Genomic DNA, 17,211 nt, shown 5'->3' with positions numbered 1-17,211 from the left:
GAAAATAAAGAGTTTTTTAGCAGTGCAAAACAAATTTTAATTTTTTATTTCTAGTTTTCAAAAAAAAAAAAAAAAAAAAAAATTACAATTATTTTTTTAATTTTACAAAAATTATATAAGATAATATTTGGGAATATGAATTTTTGACCTTGGGTCAGATTTTTGAGGATTTTGATTAACTCAATACATAATCCACACAAATTAAAGTCCAAGATTTGAATTCCAAGCTCTCATATGCAAAGTAAGAAGTCATAAATTTTAAAAATAATAAAAAATGTTTTTCAAATTTTCTACATGATTCAGAAAATTAAAAAACAAGGTGATATTTTTGTAATTTATTGAAAAATTAGAAATGGAAAATAAAGCTATTTCTAGAAGCAAATAGTGCTAGAGCTTTTTATTGTTGATTATTTATTATATGCAATTGTTGTAAAATTGAAAAAATAGTTAAATTTTTTGTAATTCTTTGAAAAACTAAAATGAAAATGAAAACTATGTTCCACTACTAAACGGGCCCTAAAATTTTGTTTTCAACTATAAATGGAATTTTGGTGGTGCGAAGTGTTATTAGGAGAGCATTTTTGTGTCATAGTCTGGAGATCAGTGCTTATTCTCGTGACATACTATCTGCTCTTCAATGTTTCAGTTGTGCAATGCCTCACATAAAGACGTACACTCGTTATAATGGACAAGAGCTGGCGTAAGAGTGCAAGCACCCTAGATCTGTTGATTATGTTTCTAGGATTTCTAGTTTGTTTGTCTTAGTGTATTATTGTATATATTATTTTATCAAGTCAATGTCATTTTGTTTCATGACTGTAATTTTTTTTAGCCTTTCCCCCAACAGTTGGCTATTGCTAACTTCAGCAAATCTCAGTAAAGCTGCCTGGGGAGCTCTTCAGAAGAATAATTCTCAGTTGATGATCCGTTCTTATGAGGTATGTTTTTCATGTATTTGATTTAGAAGATCAATTATGCTGTATGGACCACTATAGGATTGGTTAAATCAGGAAAATTTGATGAATTTCATTCATATTCATCCCTATTTTGTTCTTTAATCAGTTCGAAGACCGGAGGCTGTCCATGCATGAAGAATTTAAGGACCTGTTCGCTTGTGGAAAATATATATTTTTTTCTTTTTCATTTCCAGTTTCCAGTTTTTGAACGATTTACAAAAAAATGCCACTTTCTTTTCCAGTTTTTTCAAGATTTGTATTAGAAAAGATAGAAAATAGAGGATTGGTTTAGTTGGGGATCACATATTTCATTTTTATTTTTATATTTACACTGAATTACAAAAATTTCACATTTTTTTTTTCAATTTTCCTAAATTTATATAGGAAATTAGAAGTCATGAAAACTTTAAAAATATGTTTACCAATTTTCCTATAAAAATTTAGAAAACTGGAAAACAAGGTAGTATTTTTGTAATTATTTGAAAAATTGGAAATGATTAATGAAACTACTTTTCACAAGTGAACAGTGCTCAAAAGTTTTATTGGTTTCCAGATATACAAATGCTGGAAAACTAAAAAATAAGCTGACATTTTGGTAATTTTTTGGAAAACTAAAAACAGTAAGCAAAAACTGTTTTCCACAACTAAACAAGCCCCAAGTCTCTTCAGATTTTTCTTGCCCTTGATTTGCAGAGCAGGATCTCTCTGTTCTCAGAGATTGATTTTCTATTTTACTCACTTCAGTCTAAAACATTGTATCGTGTTGTTATATGCCTTTAAAATTTCAGCTTGGAGTGCTATTTTTACCTTTTGTCAAACAATGTGGCCATAGATTTTCATGTACGGATAATGGGGGTTCCCTGGAGGTAATGGTTTCATGTTAATTCTTTTAATATGAATTTATGAATTTCAGTACTTGCAAGTCAAAAGACTGCCTTGCCCATCTTGATTTTTAAGTTGAAGCGTATGATCTTTTTACATGATCCAAGTTCCAATTCTCTGATATTTTTAGGACAAAAGGGGATCAAAAAATTTTGAAGTTCAGACAACAAAACTGGTGACTCTGACTTGGCAAGGAGGCTGTAATACGCATTCTTCATCGGTAGTTCCATTGCCTGTGCCTTACGAACTGCCTCCTCAACGATACTCCTCTGAAGGTCGTGAACAGTTCCCTACGTTACCAGTTTAGCTCTCCCAATTTGCATTCCTCTAACTCATTTTATGTTTCTATTTCAGATGTTCCCTGGTCTTGGGATGGGCGCTACAACAAGAAAGATGTTCATGGCCAAGTTTGGCCAAGGCATGTTCAGCTGTATACTTTCTAAGATCCCTAACCTTTTTCATTGTTCATTTGGGTATCGTTTTTCATTTTACTTTTGATATAAATTTATTCAGTTTATGATCAGTTATTAATTCGCAATTTCACAGCTTGCCCTGCTTGGTTCCCATGTCCCTTTGAATGATTCTTGACTGTTTGATTGTTTCATTTTGACCATCAGATTTGTCAGCTGGCCTCTGATTCCTTCTTTTTCCTTTTAGAGGTCAGCAGATTGTTACCATAAAGATGGTTAGGATGGTGAGAGAATTTGCAATCTGGATAGTTTGACTATTATGTCAAGTATGGAGAGAAAAATAAACATGATGATCTATCCCAGGTGAACATCTTAAGTCCTTCAAATTGTGATGGTGATTTCCCACCATCAGAGTATGAAGATACGAGGTAAACACAAAACACCTGTAGAAGGTCAGAGTCCCCATTATTGTCAACCTGGATGAATTTACTGAAGGAGTTTTACCAGCTGAAGAGCACAATCGTGGTTGGATAGGGTGCCAAGAAGAAAAAAAAGAAAAAAAGAAAAAAAAGAAAAAACAAAAACAAAAACAAAAACAAAAACAGCACTATAAGAATTTTGCTCCAAAATATTTTCATATCTATTAACAAAATAGTAAATCTTGTTCCGTCATTGGCATCAAATGAGTTAAGACAGTAGTTAGTGTGGTAGTGGATGATAGCAGGGGTTTGTGATGATATGATATTACATAGCGTTTGGGTGCTTGGAATTTTAAATGCATGAGGTCGTGTTGAAATTTATCTCATATATGGAAGTTTGGAATTCGAATGCATTAAATCATGTTTATAAATGTCTTAAGATAATAATGTTTTCCCATTATTTTTATTAGTGAGATGCATTTCGCCATACAAATCTAGCTCTCATTATTATAAGCTTTGATTAGTGTACAAAGGTGTCGAAACTAAAATTACTAGTTATGGCACCCTGTGACATTTTGGTAGCTATTGGCACAGCTACTAACTTCTAAATGAAAGATGGAAATCCTTCAGCATACTCAAACTGAACTCTTCGTGAAAAATATTACTACATGCTTATTACACAGGACATCAATGAAATCAGACGGAATGACATTGTGTTTCTCCCTTGATTGTTTTTCTTATTTTTCACTCAAATATTCATTTCATTTGGTTTTCAACTCATTCCATTCCAGAAATGAAAAGGAAGGTGAAGTATGTGCTCCTAGTGACCTCTTAGAAGATTAAGAAAGTCAAGATTGCCCAATTTTGCTGAAAAAACTTCTTTAACTTTTCATGTAGATTTGCAAATTCACATATATAGACTATGCTTTGGCAGCAATTTGGTAGTTGTAAAAAGAAGGGATCATACTCATATCTCACAAGCATTGAAAGTGCTCTTTTTGTGCAAGCATAGTTGCCACTAAATATTTGTAAAATGATCTATTTGTAAAGCGATAATACTAGAGACTAGTATGCAAATGTTTCCAATTGGTGTAAGACATCAATTGCCACTAAATGTTCCCATGCATATGTACTGTATATTACACTACTTGGATACTTAAATTGATACACTATTGGGTCATAGACATGTAAGGTACGTTTATACCTCCCTAACCAAGTCCATGGTTCATATTGAAAGTTAAGGTGTTATCCCAAGAGGGGTGAAATGGGTTTATAAAAAATTCTTTCAGAATTATTACCAATTTTTAGCTTTTTATATACTTAATCAAACACACAAGGAAGCTGTTAATTTTAAATATTCAAACAAATCAATCACAAATCACAAACTAAAAAAATAAACAATCACCCAATCATACAATATTTAGCCAACTTTGTGAGAGCTGCAGCACTTTGTTTTTCAACGTTTGCAAGAATTAAGTTTATAGCCCTGTTTGAACGAATTTTTATGTACTCCTTTTCAACAAGATTTTTGCAAGTGGTTAATTAACGTACTCTCTTAAAGGTTTTCGCAAGATATTAACCAGTATATTTTCTTAGATTTAAAAAGTCTTCTCAATATTAGATTTTCAGTGAACTTGCACTTTGCAACATAATTTGTATATGCTGAAATTTAAATAGAAAAAGGGGAGAGAGAGTGAGATTGAGATTTTTACGAGGTTCGATTTATTCCCAGCCTACGTCTTTGCCTTAGGTACCACTTAAGGATTCTACTAACTCGTTCCTTTCCGAGCGGAACAAATTGATTACAACCCTCCTTTAGGGTGGAGTTCCCTCTTCAAGCGATATCTCACGTTCGGTTACAATGATCCAAATACCTGAACAGTAAAAAAAACAAGAAAACAAATTCTTTTGTACAAAAAATGCTCTCAGATAGAGTTGGTTAGTGTAATTGAAAAGTACTATATACTGCAATAACAAATACCAAGCGAAATAGAGTTGAAGTTCAAGAACAATATCACTGCGATACTTTTCTTAACAAGGAATCAGCAATTCAGATGATTAGAGCTCAGAGAAGAGTGATCGGTGCTTCAAAATATCTCAGCAATTTAGAATGAAAGAATGAGCAAGAGAGAGCTTTGAGAAAACGAGTGAGCTTTCAGCCTAAGAGCAGATTTTTTAATTGTTTGGTGTATGTTTGATTTATGAAAACATGTATTTATAGGCTTATAAAGCTTAATACGTGTTGTCCAAGTTTACTTGGAGTATTTCCCAAGTTTTTACAAAATTTAGGACACAATAAACTTATTTTTGAATTTTAAAACTTTTTAAAAATATAGTCGTTAACAGTGTTCAGTTGCCTGAGGAGTCAAGGTTAGTCGCCCGAGGTTCTTTAAAACAGTAATTTTTGAACCGAAAACAGGATCAGGCACCTGAGGTGACAAGGGTTAGTCGCCTAAGGGTACACTGCCTCTTCAGAAATTCATCAGGCGCTTGAACTTATTCTTCAGTCGCTTGGGGAAAATCTTTAGTCGCCTTAAAACAATAATTTTTGAATTGAAAACAGGGTCAGGTGCTTGAGGTGACAAGGGTCAGTCGCCTGAGAGTACAATGCCTCTTTAGAAATTCATCAGGAAATTCTTCAAGCGCCTAAACTTATTCTTTAGTTGCTTGGGGAAAATCTTCAGCTACCTGAGCTTACACTTTAGTCGCATGAACAGACAAAATTTTCTATTTTTCAGGTTATTTTTCAAAAACACTTTGTTCTCTTACTTTGTTACTTTATAAAAATATTTTTCAGGATTTTTTAAAACAAGATCTCTAAGTCTAAGACAAACCCTAAAGAGTTTCAAACCATTTCACATGATATTTGAATATGAAGTCTCTAAACTTTGAAGTCTTCATATGAGTTTTTGTTTTGAGTCCTCTAAGACTTTGAGCTTGAGTCAACTTTAAGTTTCCAAATCTTTTTGGTCTACTTGAGCTTACTTTGGATCACTTTAAAGATAAGTGTGACTTTGTGGTCCTTGGTGATCTTGAACTTGCTTTTCCTTTGATATTTTGAATTTTTTCATTTAGGCATTCGTGAAACATCATCACTCAACAACACATGTTAAATCAACCTTCATTTATTATCATCAAAACGAGATTCAAAAGCCATGTTAGGTCAACAATCTCCCCTTTTTTTATGATGACAAATAAAGAGCAAAGATGAGAGATACTTTGAAAAAGGTTCCCCCTTACAATAAGCATGCTTTTAAAACAAATATGAAAAATGATGATTTCAAGTATGAGTAAGTTCAAAAATAAGGCCCAATTGAGTATATTTCATTATATCTCATATCATATACATATTTTCATTATTTTGTTCTTCTTGTGTTCTTATTTGTATTTGTGTTTTTACTCTCCTTTGCTACATGCCAAGATTTTATATTCGCCATATTCTTATTTTTCATTCATGTTTGTTCTCATGTGTGCTGTATTCTCATGTTTAGCCCACATTCATTTCAAAATAAGGGTGGAGAGATCAGGCTTTTTACCCTTTAGTAAACACCATAAAACGAAGCAATTAACGTAGAAAAGGTGATCATAAGAGCCGACCTTCAGTAGAATGTTATTGGAGATGATTTTGTGGAGTATTTGGGCCTGGAGGTTCAATTGCTTATACATGGTTCAATTAGAGGCAGAAATTCTTCGGGTGTGAAGCCTTGCTCAAGAATCCAAGATTGAGCAAAGGTGGGACATTCGAATTCTCCAGAGGTGATATGCAAAATGGGAGCTAGAATTTGAGGAGTCAACTATTTTCTTGCCTCTAACATTAGTAGTGAGAACACTTGATCCAAAAATCATGTTGGCATAAAAGATTTTAACTAAGTTTGGATACATTTCTTTGGCTTGAAAAACAACAAAATTTTTCTAACCGATGTTCCGAAACATACGCAGTATTTTAGGGAACTCGGAATCGAAAAAGGTGGTGTCGATCACCTTACCAAAGATAGGATCCATGGAACGGAGAGTAGAACGATATCAGAGCTTAGATTGTGGAGTGACTAGCCATTGCTCGATGTTGCTTTTGTCCCGTCCGGAAGAAGATCCTTGGTTTGCCGTGGTCTTAGTGCGAGGCATCATTGTGTTTTTGGAGGAATGGAACCCTATAATTTGAGGGAAAGAGAGTAGGAGAAGGGGATTGAGGCTTTGATTCGAAGGGTTTTGAGTGAGGGAGCAAGGAAGACGAAGAGGTGGAACTTCGGGTGAGTGATGGAGCAGGAATCAGTAGCCTAAAGTTAAGGTTTCATGCTTTAAAATATATAGATCTTGCGACTTCAGCGCCTGAAGATTAAGTTCAGTCGCTTGAAGATTTATAGAATTGGAATCTTAACAGGCAGTAGCACATTAGTCACCTGAGGTCTGCTGGCTCAGGCACCTAAATCTTTAGTCTACAGTGCTCAGTCGCTTGAGCTTCCAAGCTCAGTCGTCTGAAGTCCCTAATTTCTTAGTTTTCTTATTTTGCTCAATATGAAACCTACCTAAATCACTTCCCTGTTATGTAACAACCCAAGTTCTCTTCTAATGGATATAAAACTTTCTTCGGAGAAATGTGTTAGCTTTATCGTGATCCCAAGAGGGGGGGGGGGTGAATTGGTGTTTTTAAATTTAATGCCCTAGGTGAGTATCTTGACAGCAATATATTCACAACCCTAAGGTCAATCTAGTGCAAGTAAAATAAATCAATTATTATATGTAGTAGAATTTAAATGACACAATTTAATTAACTACGCATGCACCAGAAAACAGTAAAGGAAAGTGACACGCAGAAATGTTATCGAGATTTGGCAAATTGCCTATGTCCCCACCTTGACTAACAAGTACAAAGATTACCACTATACTTGCTCACTTAAACGGGTGGAGCGACACCTAAATAAATTAGGTCAATTGACACAGGGCTGACCTCAACCTTTACAACCAATCCTTACTGGGCTGGATTACCGCCCCCTCAGGCCATGCCTAGAAACACAATAATATGTTCACAATAATGAAATTGATACAATGATTATGCTTTTATGTAAAGCAGATGAGTACCCAATCTAAGCAATCACATACACCGCCAAATGATATAATGAAGTAAGTTCAATGTGGTCTTAGATGTCTACTCTCAAATATTTATACAAGCGTTGTAATTTGTGCGTGAGAGTGCAAATAATACGATCTTTGTATCACATAATATATTCAATCACAATGCTCAAACAAATATACTAGCAACACTTCAGATATCTCAATGAATAGGTTTTCTCAACGTATAAAGCTCAAGAGATGTATAGATTTTGTTTGCAAAAAGGATTTGATCTTCGTGTTCAACAAATAATATTACTCAAGGAATATTGCAACAAAGATCTTTAGCACATAAACAAATATCTCTCCAAAATTTTTTCTTAAAATGAAACACACAAGATATTTGAAAATGATTTGAAAGATTTTTAGCAACCAAAATCAAATAAAAATTTCTTAAGATATTGCAATGATAGTGCAATACTTAGAAGCTCAAGTGAAGTCTTCTTAGGAAAGACTTATTAATAAAGTCCCCTAAGAAAACTTGAGGTCTTACTCTCAAACAAAATAATATCAAACAAGCACAAACTTGAGAGAGCAAACTTATAGAACAACAGCACTCAATTCAAACTTACAAACGAATTTTTGACAATATGGCAAGGTAAGTATGAGTATAGGATACTTGGAAGTGAGAGATAATGATTTTAGAATTCAAAGAAAAATCACTAATCAAGTTTGCTGATCTGATACTAATAATTCCAAATGAGGGAGTATATATAGACTTCCTCCTGATGATAGCCGTCTAGGACACATAGGGAATTATTATAAAAGTTTTAATATAATTTAACCAAATTAACCCCGTTTAAATATTTTAACCATGGTAAAAATAATGGGGCAACCTAAGAGCAGCAGTCGACCGAAGGAAGGTTCGATTGACCGAGCTGTGCAAGTTCGGTCGACCGTACATGGTGTCCCAAGGGTGATTTTTCTATTTAGAACGGTTTGGTCGACCGGGAGCTTTTGTCATGGGTAGTTCGGTCGACCGGGTTGTTAAGTTCTCACATGTGGGAACTCGATTGACCAAGGCGTTGGTTTACAATTTGGGCACGGTCGACCGTATGGTCAAAGAGTTGACTTTGAGGGAGTTCGGTCGATCGGGTGAGAATGAACAAGCATGTCACGGTCGATCGGGCAGTGGTCAAACTGTTGACCCGATCCTGGTTTGATCGACCAGGTGGTATTATACCTGAGCAGTACAGTCGACCGAACATGCAACTTTAGTGCATTTCGGTCCTTTTTACTTATTTGATCACACAATCCATTTAACCATACATATATGTGTATGTGAGTGTCCTAGGGTCATTTTAGGCCTTTTTCGTTTTGAGCTTACCTATCATACCATGCAGGTGATGCATATAATTATTACAGCCCAAGAACCTATTTACTATTACAGACCCATAATGAATAAAGACTTTAAATACAACATAAATAGGATCTTCATGGCCTTCAACTTTTACTCCTTGTGCCATCATTTTGATTTGCCAACAGTATACCTACACATATCCTCAAACGCCCATCAAATATAACAAGTATTTGTTATTATCAAAACCGGGTGTGACCTAAAATGTCAACATTCTCTCCCTTTTTGATGATAACAAATATATCATGCAAAAAATATGAGTATAACCTTAGAAGACTCCCCATAACAATATGCATTAAGTGCAATCTAATTTCAAATTAATTTTTTTGTCTCTTCACCTCCCCTTTTTGGCAGCAGCAAAAAGAGCCATAAAAAATACAGCTCTAGGCAATGGGAAAAAAATTATTTTTATACACAATAAGTTTTGCAAAATTTTTGAAAAATTTCGGCAGAGTGCTATTTGAAAATAGGACTTTCCAAGACAAATCCTGTATAAAAAATGACCTGTTTGAGTTCATAAGACCTAGCAATTTATTCACAGTTACTCAAATAGTTCTAGTATGATTAAAATGTAAAACATAAATGCAAGCATGATTTGGCAGTAGATATGAGAATTATGCATCACTGACAATAATCATGTTTCACAAAGTCTAAGCCAATACAAGTTATCAACAATTATATTAGTTGTAGTCAGACTTGTAAACTTATTCGAGAGCTCCCCCTAAATTTGTGCAAGCTATGAAATATCTAAGAAACCTCTCTACTATGCATTAGATCTAATTCACGTCTAATTTGTATGAACCTATCTTCAGAAAGTGATTTAGTGAAGATGTCCGCCCACTGCTCAGTAGTGCATACAAACTCAAGAGTCACATCCCCTTTCTGTATATGATCGCGAAGGAAGTGATGTCTAATTTCAATGTGTTTAGTTCGTGAATGTGAGATAGGATTTTTAGAGATGTTGATTGCACTAGTATTATCACATTTAATCGGTACTGTATCATAGTACAACCCAAAACCCATAAGTTGTTGTTTCATATAAAGAGTTTGAGCACAACTTCCAGCCGCAATATATTCTGCTTCGGTTGTGGACAAGACAACTGAGTTTTGTTTCTTGAAGAACTAAGAAACGAGAGATTGTCCTAAATAGTGACAAGTGCCGCTGGTACTATTTCTATCAACCTTACCAGCAAAGTCAACATCAACATAACTCACAATCTCAAAGGTAGTATGTTTAAATTACCATAAGCCTAACTCTATAATTCTACTTAGATACCTAAGGATTTGTTTAACAACTAATAGATGAGATTCCTTAGGAGCAACCTGAAACCTAGCACACATACACACACTAAACATAATATCAGGCCTACTAGCAATGAGATATAGAAGACTCCTAATCATGCCACGATACAATTTTACGTCAATAGAGATTCCTTGCTCATTTTATCAAGTTTAATGGAAGAACTCATAGGGGTACCAAGAATTTTACAATCTTCCATATTAAATTTTTTTAGCAAGTCCCTGACATATTTAGATTGGCATATGAAAGTTCCATATTTAGTTTGTTTAATTTGTAGCCCTAAGAAGAAACTAAGTTCACTCATCATACTCATTTCAAATTCACTTTGCATGCATTTGACAAACTCATTACACAACTCATCATTAGTGACTCCAAAATGATATCGTCCATATAAATTTGAACAAGGAACATATCATTATTTTTGGATTTGATGAAAAGTGTAGTGTCAATCTTGCCACGGGTAAACCTATTTTCTAGCAAAAAGCCACTAAGCCTCTTATACTAAGCTCTAGGAGTTTGTTTCAATCCATACAAGGCCTTAGACAACCGGTAAATATGATCTGGATATTTATGATTTTCAAAATCAGGTGGTTGTTCTACATATACTTCCTCATTAATATAGCCATTTAGAAAAGTGCTTTTAACATCCATTTGAAACAATTTAAAAGTTTTAAAAGCAACATAAGCAAGTAGCATACAAATGACTTCTAACCTAGCAACAGGAGTATATGTTTCATCAAAGTCGATCCCCTCCTCTTGATTATAACCTTGGGTAACTAGTCTAACTTTATTTCTAGTTACTCTCCCATTCTCATATTTCTTAATTTTATATACCCATTTGGTTCCAATAATTGTATGATCATTAGGTCTAGGAAATAGGGTCCATACTTCGCTTCTTTCAAATTGATTAAGTTCTTCTTGCATGGACATCACCCAAGACTCATCTTCTATAACTTCTTTAATACTTTTAGGTTCTTCTTAGGACAAGAAAGCAGAATGACTCATTAGGTTTTTCAAGGAGGATCTTGTGACAACACCACGAGATGGTTCACCTATGATTTGATTTATATGATGGTTTCTAATAAACTTCCAATCTCTAGGCAAATCCTGAATGAAATGTTCATTATCTTCAGATGATTTATCATTTACTTCTGAATTTTCATTTGCGTTGTTTTCAATAGATAATTTATCTAAGCATTTTTTATTATCAATATCATCTTCACCATCTTTCTTAGAAAATGGATTAGATTCATCAAATACAACATAGATAGATTCAATGACAATCAATGTTCTTTTATTGAAAACCCTATATGCTTTACTATTAAGAGTAGAGTCTAGAAAAATACCTTTATTAGATTTAGAGTCAAATTTCCCTAGATGTTCATTATTCTTAAGTACAAAGCATTTACAACCAAAAACATGAAAATAAGAAATATTAGGTTTACGATTGTTCCACAATTCATAAGGGATTTTATTAATTGACGGTTTAATCAACACCTTATTCATGACATAACAAGCAGTATTTATGACCTCGATCCAAAAATATTTAAGTAAGTTATGTTCATTCAGCATAGTTCTACCAATTTTTTGTAATGACCTATTCTTTCTTTCTACCACACTGTTTTGTTGAGGGGTCCTAGGTGTGGAAAAGTTATGTGATATGCCCTCTAGGTCACAATAATTTTCTATGCCTTTATTTTTAAATTCAGTTCCTCTATTACTTCTTATATGAGTTATCTTATAATATTTTTCATTTTGAATTCACCTACAAAGTTTGGTAAACTGTTCACATGATTCATTTTTGTGTGAAAGAAATAACACCCATGCGAATCTAGAAAAGTCATCAACAATGACAAAAGCATATGATTTACCACCAAAACTTTGCACAGAATTAAGACCAAACAAATTCAAGTGAAGCATTTCAAGTGGTCTAGTAGTGGATATAAAATTCTTTTTCTTAAAACTAGATTTTGTCTTTTACAAATGACATTTTAGGCAAGCCTTTTACTAATTCTTTTCTAACAAATTTTGACAATAAGTCCATGCTAGCGTGTCCTAAGCGCCTATGCCATGACCAACTAGTTTCATTTATAGCAAAAAAGCAAGTTACTTGTTGTGAAACTAAGTTATCAAAAGAAGTAGTATAGACATTTTCATGGCGATCTGTAGTAAAAAGTACTTTGTGATATGATTTATTTTCAACTATGCATTTATTATTTTCAAATGATACCTTATATCCTTTATCACACAATTGACTTATGCTCAGTAAATTATGTTTTAGCCCATCAACCAATAAAACATTATCAATAGTAAGGGAAGGATCCTTACCAACCTTACCTATGCCAATGATGCGTCTTTTTGCATTGTCGCCGAATGTTACATATCCTCCATCCTTGGGAATGATTGACGCGAATTTTTCCTTGTCGTTGGTCATGTGCCGTGAGCACCCACTATCCAGGTACCACCTATCCTTGGAGGAGGATGATTTCAAACACACTTGCAAAATAGACTAAGTAACTGATGTTAGTCTCCAAATTTTGTTGGGTCCATGGGGGTTAGTAATTGGATCACCTTTAACAACCCACACTCTTCTAATTTTCACATGCTTATTCCTAAGTGGACAATAAAATTGAATATGACCAATTTGTTTGCATTTAAAATATTTCATTCTACACTTAGGATCTTTAGGTGGGACTTGAGATTTTGATTCACGTGTGAAATGTCCCAAGTAAAGATTAGGTCGTCTAACATTTTCAACTCCATTAAAACCTAGACCCTCTTTACTTAAAGAATTTCTTTGGACCCCAAGTAGTTTTTCAAAATTACCTTTGCCTTTGGTGAATTTAAAAATAATTTTGGAGCTATCCTCCAATTTCCTCTTAAGTTCAGCAATAGTCACATTATTTCTTTCAAAATAGAAGCATGAGAGATTTTTGCAATACAAAGCAATTTTGACCAATTTTTGCATTTCTTTTTCAAATCATCATTCTCTTTGGTCATTTTACTCAATAGTTTAGATACACAAATATATTCAAATTGTAATTCTCTAAATGTAGGCATGCAATTAGAATCACAATCATCAGATGAATAATAAGAAGATAAGGAACAAAATAGTTTCTCCATCTTTCCACTAAAACTTACTTCTCTAAACTTCTTCCTACTTCATTATATCAAACCCTAAATCCTCCTCACCTCGGGTTTTTCAGTTTCCAATTCATCAACATGGCAAGAACTAAGACAGTTGGGCACAAAGACAAGGCATCTTCTTCACAACAAACTAGCAATGATGAAGTAGAAAAATGGTTGGTCTCCACTCAAGCAAAATCTTTATATCGAAATCACATCTCCTCTATCGATCCAATATTTGGTAAGGTACTCGATGTCTCCTTTTTTGAAACCGATTTCCATGAAATTCTTGAGTTATTCAAAGACATAGGATGGGAAAAATTCATCAAACACCAAGTCAAAGGATATTATCCTGATCTGGTCAAACTTTTTTATTCCAACTTGGTGAAGAAGGATATTGGTTTTTCTATTGAATTGTTTGGCAAAAAAATCACCCTTATTCCACCATTGCTAAGAAAAATCCTCTGCATAAAAAGTGGTGATTTTGAGTGTAATCCCACTAAAAAACAATGAACAATGGAGCAGTGATTTACTCCATAAGAATTTTTGCCTCTTGTGATGAATGATCCACCTATTTATTTTGGAAATCCTCCACAGTATAAGCAGCTCACCTTACAAGCTCAAATCCTACACAAAATTGTTGCTTATAATATTCTTCCTAGAGCTGGATCCTATAATCACATTTCCTTCTTAGATTGTTTTATCATGTGGTGTGTACTCAAGGGCAAGAAACTAGATTTAGCAAGCCTTATACTTAAGTGGATGGTCATGAAGATAGAATCTCTTAGAATTGGACTTCCCTATAGTGGCATACTCTCTTTAGTCTTTGCTCACTTCCAAGTCCTCACTCCATCCTCCAAGATAGTGAAACAAACCCATTATCATCTATTTTCCTCCTCTACTCTAAAAAGGATGGGTTACAAGAAATACACTCAGGGATGGTTGTATAGAGGAAATAGGCCTGAACGACTAGAGCCAGAAGAACCTAATCCAGTTCCTGAAGAAGCTGATATGCCTGCATGGTTCCTTCCCTTCTATCAGCATTATTCTAGTTTTAGTTCCAACATGAGGGCTGGCCTCACTTCACTTCAAGAAAAAATCTCAAATATTGATTCTAAGTACTCTTTAGTAGATCAGCGTCTTGAAAAACTAGAGCAACATATCACTAGTACAGCACCTATGGATATTAGTTTAGCACCAAATGATATTGATTCAGATAAAGAGAGTGAAGAAAAATCAGATGAAGGCTCTGCTGAAGAAGATGAAGAAGAAGAAGAATCTAAAGAAAAAAAAAGTCGAAAGGAAAAGCAGTTGCTAAAGATAGTGATACAACATCTGATGCTTGATTGAGTTTTTCTAGGTTGTTTTTGTATCTTTTTGAGGTTTGTATAATACACTTGCTCCTTCTCTGATTGTATTACTTCTTTTTGTTGATGTCAAAAGGGGGAGTATATGTGAATGCGCAAAGTATTGCATTATGATATAATGTGTGTTTTGAAATTGTGTTCATGTGTTGAAATACCATGATGTTTATATGAGTATGATATAGTGATATATTGTGAAGATGTATACTCATTAAGGGGGAGCTTTACATTAAAGATGTATGCTTATTGAAAGGGGGAGTTTTTTTTTTTTAAAAAGGTTTACTTATCTTTGCTCCTTATTTGTCATCATAAAAAAGGGGGAGATTGTTGGCCTAGCTAAGCTTACGACTCTTGATTTTGATGATAACAAAGTAAGTCTATCTAATTTGCTTCAAAGTGGTGATGTTTTAGTTAATGAAGGCAAAGTGGATTTTAGATGATAAGATGACAATCCTGAAAGCTCATGTCAAAAATCAAGGATCAAATGAAGCTTAAACCTTAAAATGACATATCTTGAAAGCTCACAAGGATCAAGGTACATGGAAGGTTCATATCAAACTAATGATTCATAATGAAAGCTCAAAGAAGATTGAAAGATCAAGGATTAGCAACAAAGAGATAAAAGGTTAAGAGAGTCAATAGGAGATACATTGTAAGTACTTCAAATATAATTCAAGTATGAATTTTCATTTTGAAGCTCACTAGGCAAAAAGATTTAGAAACCTTGTTTTTAAGTCTTGGAACATATTTTTCAAAGAAAAACAAATTGATATTCCCAGATTGAATAAGCAAATAAGAGAGAGAACAAAAATATTCTAAAACAAGAAAAAATTGCTTGATGGGCAATTGACTGCACATGGTTAGTCTACTGCCATGTTAAAAGTTTTTTAATGTACAGATAGAAACATAACAGTCAACTGTCTAAGACTTGATAGGCGACTGCAAGTGTAATTTGGGACGACTGATTGAGTTTTGACAGTCAACTGTTACCGTTCTTCTTATCTTTAAAAACTTAGTTATTTAGTGATAGGCGCCCGACCCCATGTTGACAGGCGACTACCACCCTACTGCCTGTGTATTTATATGAGTAATACATTGACAGGCGACTGACAGAGACCTCACAGTCAACTGCCACGCGGCAAACTTTAAAATGCATAACATACATATTTTAAAAAATTCAATTACTTGAGGTTCAAACTTATTTAAATCTTGGACCATACTCCAAGTAAACTTGGGGAGCAAGCTAGATACTTTTTCTACCTTTATAAATACATCCAAGTTAAATTGATTTAATTACCAAGAATTAAATTCAGCATTCAAATCTTTTTTAATTGCTCTAAAATTCTCAAGGCTCTCTCTTACTCTCAACTTGCACGAAACTTATTGAGTTTTTGTTGATTCTCACTCACCAATATTGTGCTATAAATACTAATTCTATCATCCATTGAAAGAATCATACGGTGAAATACTTTTAGAACTTTAATCTGAATTTCATATTTTGAATTACATTGAAGTATATAGTTTTGAACTGTACTAATCAGCTCTTTTAGGAGCAATTCTTGTACATCTTGTTTCAAATCTCTTTAGCAGATTGATTGACGGTTCGAGTGTTAAATCGTTGGACCGAACGAGGGTATATAGTTTGGAGAGGCAGGCTCTAGCCTAATCGAAGGAGTGTTGTAAACGGTGTTGTTCCGCCTGGCAAAGGAACTGACCTAGTGAATCCTTTGGTGGTTTTGCCAAAGGCGAAGATGTAGGCTGGGTATAAGACGAACCTTGTAAAACCTTGTGTTTCTCTCTCTCTTCCCTACTCTTTACTTTTCAGCAAACTCTACAAACTGCGTGGATGCTTTATAATTTTTGAATTCTGAGTGTTTAGTTGTTAAATAGATTAGAAGATAATTTGTTTTGGTTTGATCAGCATTGATTGCGGAAACCGAAAGGGACTACGTTGGTTGATCATCCTAAATTTATTAAACTGAAGGTTTATTTAAAAGCTGAACCTTGGGAAGAAGTGTGATTGTGAATTTCAACATAGGGCTTATACAAATCCAACAAGTATTGCATATTACTACAGGGCTATTGTTATAAGAATCAAGTGCTTGGTTATTTAGTTTTGATTGTGGTTGATTTCGATTGATTATTTTATACGTATTTTGTGATGTTGTTTGGGTTGTGTTTATTGTTATAATACAAAAGCTTTTAAAAAGAACATAAAATTTTTAAAACCCTATTCACCCACCCTCTTGGGAACTATATCCTATTTTGAATCCACAAGCTAAGGAACAATA

General features: G+C 33.9%; 1 protein-coding gene across 6 annotated transcripts in view; it reads left to right on the top strand.

The window, feature by feature from the left end:
* Positions 1 to 2,376, top strand: part of LOC131154025 (tyrosyl-DNA phosphodiesterase 1) — a 32,360-nt gene extending 29,984 nt beyond the window's left edge. For 4 of the 6 annotated variants that reach the window (XM_058106485.1, XM_058106488.1, XM_058106483.1 and 1 more), the window contains 5 exons: positions 647 to 700; positions 848 to 938; positions 1,745 to 1,822; positions 1,969 to 2,113; positions 2,193 to 2,376. In XM_058106485.1, coding sequence (XP_057962468.1) covers positions 647 to 700; positions 848 to 938; positions 1,745 to 1,822; positions 1,969 to 2,113; positions 2,193 to 2,281 — 457 coding nt within the window. In that variant the 3' untranslated portion in view covers positions 2,282 to 2,376. Of the gene's footprint in view, positions 1 to 646; positions 701 to 847; positions 939 to 1,062; positions 1,824 to 1,968; positions 2,114 to 2,192 lie in introns of those variants that run through there. The other 2 variants (XM_058106486.1, XM_058106487.1) reach the window with 1 other exon arrangement.
* The last annotated feature ends 14,835 nt before the right edge of the window (positions 2,377 to 17,211 follow it).

This window comes from Malania oleifera, chromosome 4 (assembly GCF_029873635.1).
Source record: "Malania oleifera isolate guangnan ecotype guangnan chromosome 4, ASM2987363v1, whole genome shotgun sequence".
Classification (NCBI taxonomy): Eukaryota; Viridiplantae; Streptophyta; class Magnoliopsida; order Santalales; family Ximeniaceae; genus Malania; species Malania oleifera.
Note: the sequence above shows the minus strand (reverse complement) of the source record. Positions and strands in the feature narration are given on the sequence as shown.